Source organism: Impatiens glandulifera, chromosome 1 (genome assembly GCF_907164915.1).
Source record: "Impatiens glandulifera chromosome 1, dImpGla2.1, whole genome shotgun sequence".
In the NCBI taxonomy this organism is placed as follows: domain Eukaryota; kingdom Viridiplantae; phylum Streptophyta; class Magnoliopsida; order Ericales; family Balsaminaceae; genus Impatiens; species Impatiens glandulifera.
In genome coordinates, this window is record NC_061862.1 from 116802853 (window position 1) to 116809289 (window position 6437).

The 6437-nt window shown below is 26.6% G+C and overlaps 1 protein-coding gene across 1 annotated transcript; it reads left to right on the top strand.

The window, feature by feature from the left end:
• The first annotated feature begins 1837 nt into the window (after positions 1 to 1837).
• LOC124932172 (kinase-interacting family protein-like) lies at positions 1838 to 5855 on the top strand. The gene is made up of 3 exons (XM_047472824.1): positions 1838 to 1991; positions 2537 to 2722; positions 4759 to 5855. The coding sequence occupies exons 2-3, from the start codon at positions 2560 to 2562 to the stop codon at positions 5661 to 5663; spliced, it is 1068 nt and encodes a 355-aa protein (XP_047328780.1). The 5' UTR covers positions 1838 to 1991; positions 2537 to 2559; the 3' UTR covers positions 5664 to 5855.
• The last annotated feature ends 582 nt before the right edge of the window (positions 5856 to 6437 follow it).

The window sequence follows — 6437 nt, forward strand, 5'->3', positions numbered from 1 at the left end:
GTGTTAAAGATTTTGATATATTAATATGGTGGAAGATGAATTCTTATAAGTATTCACTTTTTTAAATTATTGTTAAAGATATTTTAGCAATTTCAGTATCTACTATAGCGTTTGAATTTGCTTTTAGTGTTTTTAGAAGGGTGTTAAGTTCTCAATACAAATACTTGAAATTCTAATGTGTACTCGCAATTGGTTATACGAGTCCGAAAATATAGGTAATATTAATTATTATTCTATTTATAAATTTAATATATTATTTTAATTTTTTATTAGATGTTTATGATCATGCTAGTGTGGAGGATGAACAAAGAGGCTATGAATTTTTATTAAGTATATTATGTACATTATTACCTATTTAATTAGTTAACTACTAATTAATATACTATTTGATGTTAGACGTTAGTATGTTAGATTAGATAAATGTTATTGGTACGAATGCAGGTTAACAAGTGAAAATGGTAATAGTTAATTTTTTGAAATGGTCAAATGTTGATACGATTAAAACAAAAAAAATGTTAGACTTCTTTACTAATATATATTTATTTATTATTTATTAAAAAAGAGTATTTATTTTATTTTTTTATTAATGCAAAATGTGATATTATCCATTGAAGATAGAAAATGTAGATATAAGCTATTAAAAGTTTGATTATTTAAAAAAAAAAAATTATTGTTATTGATGAAGGTTTATTTGTTTAGGTATTTAATATTTTAAAATTACTGTTATTAAATATAATTTTTGTTTTGTATTTGATAATTTATAATTATAAATGTATGAATTATTTTATTATTTATATTTTAAGTTTAAGTTTTTTTTTTCAATTTTTGGTATACCTTAAGGTAACTTGTTTCAATCGGGACAGAGATAATTTATATTTAAACTTTCAGTCAGATCATATCAAGACTGAATTAGTAAATTTGGGACGATAATTTAATTCCAGACCCAACTACTTATTAACATTCCTAAATATGATTACATATAAAAATGTTAATATATTCAGAGTTTAAATATTTTTTTGGGAAGAAGGATATGGAGAGAAAAATTCAGAAAATTATGTGACATCACATTATTGGTTGAAATAAATGTTAAAGGATGAGAAGGGAGAAAAAATATAAAATTTATTATTATTTAGAATAATCAAATTAACATGTCATTCATTCTTTCAAATTATCATGTCATTCCTTTTTCAAATTATCTGATAATCATATCTATTTTTTTTATAGCCTTTGCCTTGTTGGGAGACCCATTATAAGTTTACAATAAAATCTTATTCTTCTTTTAATTAAAAAGTTTTAAAATAAATAGAATTTTTGTCATCCAGTTTTTATTCTTCCTTGTTGTCCATCAATGCACAATTATTCAATTTTTTTCTTGTTGATGACTTTAATATGATATCCAATAGAATATGTATTAAATTGATTTTTTAGAAAATATAAATATTATGTATAAAACATATTTTAATCAAAATAATATAAAATAATTCATTTTCTTTATCAATAAAATTTAATAACATAATATAATTTTTTAAACTAAAATAACAAAGATAAAATAAACTATTATTTTTAATTATTAAAAATATATAACACAATCAAACAAACTCACACAACTGTATGTCCTTTCAAACAATTAAATATTTAATTAAAAATTGATAATCATATATTTTATTAAATAAGATTTGAAATTTGAACATTATAAAAAAGAATAGAATGCGTGTGAAAGAATATTATTATTAGTTGAAATAAAAAGAACGGAAAAGAAGTCAGTTGAAAGGTACGTGTCCTGTATAAGCCTACTTACTTACTTACTACAACAGCTAGCCTCCTAGCCTGAGTATACAATGCGTGTTTCCATTCTCCTCTTTTTCTTCTCTCTCTCTCTCACACTCCTTCCTTTCCATCATCACTGTTTGTTTGTTTGTTTCTTTCTCCTCTCAACCGCCTCTTCAACCATTGCTTCTGCAGTACATCCACAACGATCAAGTTAATCACAGGTGCGTATTGCGTTTTCATCTCTTCCGTTCTTCTTATAATTGCGTGCGTTTACCTATCTTTGTTTTATCAATACGTTCGTCTCAACATTCATTTGAATACTCTCTGTCTCTTCATCTTTAACATTCAGTTATCAGAAAACAACAGAGAAAGGAAGAATGTTCGGATTTCTAGTTTGAATTTGAAAACAATATGTATGTATGCGTATTTGTTTGTTGATCTTCTTCCTTCGCCTGTGTGTGCAATTAGGTAACTGTATTCTGTTTCTTTTTCCTTCTTCTTCTTCCTGAAAACTCTTCAATTAGACGTCTCTATATCTGTTTCTCCTTAACAATCAGTTGATCAGAAATAGAGAAAGGAAGAATGTTCGGATTTCTAATTTGAATTTGAATTTGAAAGCAATGTATGTATGTACGAGTGTCTGTTTGTTTGTTTTTCTTCTTCTTCTTCCTTCAACTGTGTGCACAGTTTGAGTTAAGTAACCGTATTCTGTTTTATTGAATTATGAAAATGAAGTCGCCGGTGGTGTGTTTGTTTGTTTGTTTAGTTGGTGGATCGAAAAGATAGATAATGGACATGATCAGCGGCAACTATAATAGCTCAATTTCGTCCTCTCCGTCAATTTCGTCTTCGTCTTCGTCAAAGAAATGCTTTCCATCTGCTGACAGCAGACGAACCTCCTCCTCTGCTTGCATCTTCCCCAAGCCTCCTTGGCTTCTTTCAACCCTGCACGGTACGTTCATTTTACTCCCTATCTTTACTTTACTTTTCACTTTTTACCGCTGCAGTAACCTTTTTGCTTTATTCTGCCCGCTAAACCTATTCGAACTCTGGACACCTTTTTTTCTATTAAAACAAATATATATAAACATGATTTTATTTTAGTTTAAAAATGAATTATATTGAAACAATTCCAAATAAAGTAATCTGTTAATTTTGTCAAATTACATAATGTCATTTAGTACATTTAGGGATAACATCAACATAATTTCAACTAGAATCCATCTAGATCTTTTAAACTTGTAAGAGTAATTAATTCCATATTTGCTTGTTATACTATATATGTTTACTTAATATCAATTTATTTGTCACTCTAAAAAATTTAGATGATATATAATCTATCCATAATAAGCTGTTTGATATAAGCTTATTTGAATTATATTATTTGGGTAAATATCTTTATTTTTTTTTATATTTTTAAACTTGTAAATTGAGTGATTTCTGGGGACGGTGACTGATTGAAAAGAAGCTGCGATAAGTGTGTTTATTTGACTATTTATATATTATCAGTATTATTACTGAATTTAGTAGCTCTTTCAGCAGTTGTCCAATAAGTTGTAAAATGAACCGTTCAAATTTTGAATTTTGGTCACATCTCCTCTTGGACCACATTAAATTAAAGATAAGTCTAGTCTATTACTCATGACCTTTCTTTTCTCCTTACCTAACCTTAACAGAATCTGATTCTTTTATTATCTTTCAAATCTGCTACGGCCTTAGGACTAGTACCTTCCTTTTTCATGCAAAATCTTTTTTAATTAATCTATTTTAGTCATACTACTTTAATTATTATTTTATTTTTATTCAATTTTAATATAATAAAATATTCTAATAATTACACTTTTTATTGAATAAAGTTTTTTTTTGAAATCACTAAGATTCAAAAACACCTGCAGAGCTTGTTTGATATTAGGGTTATTGATATTTTTATGAGCTTTTTTAGAAATATTTATCTCACATTAGTATTATTCTTATTATTACATTATTAAATTTATTAATTAAAATATTTTTATTCTATTAAATTTTAGTCTTAAATATAAAACATCCTAAATAGTTTATTATAAAACATTATAGAAAACATAACAAAAATCCAAAGCTCTAGAGGAGGTTGTTTGATCTTGTATTTTTATTAAACATCTCTATAACATTATTTAATTCTGATTTTTTAATATCAAAATAGCCTTAGCCTTAATGGAGGAAGGGAGTTTCAAAGTGTTCTTGCTCTACGGAGAGGTAGTTTTCATGTCAGGAATCAAGTCTGATTTTTTTTTTCAGAATAGTACAGTAAGATTGCTATATTCTTGGATTTGTTAGAAAGTATTAGGTCTTGTTTGATCTTTTAAAAATAAAAATTAATAGTTGAAGTATTTATTAATATATTTAAAATATTTTGTTGAAAAATGATGAAACTAAATTAATTTTTTTTTATATATATTCTTAAAAGAGTTAAGAGCTGTAATTTTCATCTTGAATTATTTATAGAAAAACATTTTTGATGGATGGTTTGAAAGTTTAAATTATGTATGACTTTTAAAATTTATAATATATAAAGTGAAAAAATATTTTAATTGATAATTTTAATAATAGGATTGAAAAAATAATGTTAATAGGGATGGAAAATTTTAAATCCTAACAAACTTTCTTTTTCTAGAAATAACTTTATACCAAATATTTGGTATTCTTAATTAATGTTTAAATCTAAAAATTAATTCAATTATCTAGATAATTGAATTTAATTCAAATAACAGGACACACTCTGGTCCTCTTGCTTCTTTTAGACAAGATAATAATATTGTTGAAAACCTACTTTAATAAATTATTGTTGACACTTCAACAACTTTAATTTTCTGAATATTTTTCTTTAGGATAATTGAATTTTCTCCAAAAGCATCATCACCACACTAAAATCAAAATACAAACTTACATTGATTCATCTCTTTATATCAAATTAACTCTTAATGTTCGACATCCCTTCTATAACGATTACAGATTTAGAGGGTAGGATGAAAACACTCTCGCTTATAAGAAACATCGACAAGGAAAAAGATGAGATAAACATCGCCGAAGAAGAAGTGGAAGCAGAAAACACATTTTCAGAGAGAGCAGAAATCTACTACTTAAAACGCCCTCAACTACTAAACCTCCTTCACGACCTTTACAACAACTACCTTTCCTTGTCAGACCGCTATTGCCAAACCATAACCAAAATTAACCGTGACATTGTTGATATCAGCACCAACGACTATGAGTCCGACGTGGAGAGTTCACTTTCCCACCAATCACCATCCTCAAGTTTGGATATGGACATGATTATGGCGGAGCTTGTGATGAGAATGGTGGAAAACGATGTAATTGTTCAAGAACTCAACATAACGGAAAAGAAATGGGGAGAGTCTTTAAGGAAGACAGAACTTCAAACGAGTCTTCTAGAGGTTTTAGAATCGGAAAGGCTGATACTTTTAAGCGAGAACTCGAGGATTTGTGTAAGGGCAAATGCAATGGCTTCCGAGGCTAATCATCGCATGTACATGCTTAGCCGTCGGATTGAGGATCTACAGGAACAGATCCGGAACTTACAAGGTCAATTGACAAGTGGTGATCGTTTGATGGTAATGATCAACCATCAATATCATAATGATCAGTCTCCTAATTATTATCAGAAGGGATCAGGATTAGGATGGAAGTTGGAGAATGAGAAAATGTCTGTCTTTCCTGATTATGAAGGGACTGCTAGTACTAGCTGTAGTAGTAGTAGTAATATTGGAATGATTAATGGTGGGAAGAAGAAGAGGAAGATGATGCTGAAGAAGAAGAAGAAGGAGATTGGGAGTTGGTGGAATCGGGTTATGAACTTTGAAATGCTTTTGTGTGGGATTCATGATGATTCTACTTAGGTAAAATTTGAACTCTCTTATGCTTTTTAATATTTTGCTATTATAATTCTGGCTTTATTTCTCATCAAAGAAGAAATAATTGAACCTAGAAGAAGTTGAATTTTATGTTATATGATTCATGAGAAGACTTTTAACTCTTTTATAGTGCCTTACTATGAAGGATCCAATAGGAGTTAAAGAGATTCATATTTAGAATGAGTCATATATTGGGGATATCAATACCTTTCTTATCATATTTTATAAGTAAAAAAAACACTTGGAGCCTGTTTTTTTGTTTGTTTGAATTTTTATAGTTTTTATTTTGAAAAATCTCTGTTTAATAAAAAAAAGTGGGCCACTAAAGTTTTTTAAGGATTAATTATTAATTTTTTTTATGTTTAAAATTAAACTTTAATTAAAAAAATAATATTTTAGTAGATAAATTATGTAATTTTATGACTTTTTTTATATGCTTGTGAAAATTTATTAAATAGTTTGATAATAGTTTGAACATAATATTAAAATAATTTAAAAACTACTTAATAATTAGATTATGTCTAAAAAATTAGTATTTCTATTGAGGCTTTTTTAGAATTTGAGGTGAATTTTTTTATTTTTTAAAATGATTTTAATAAAAAAATAAAATAAAATAAATTATATTTTGATTAATGAATTAATTGACCTAATATATTTTGGTTATGGTCAAATAACTCTAAATAAAGTAATAAAACTATATTATAATTTAAATAATGATTTAAAAATTCAAAAATATTAAAATTATGATTTGAAAATTAT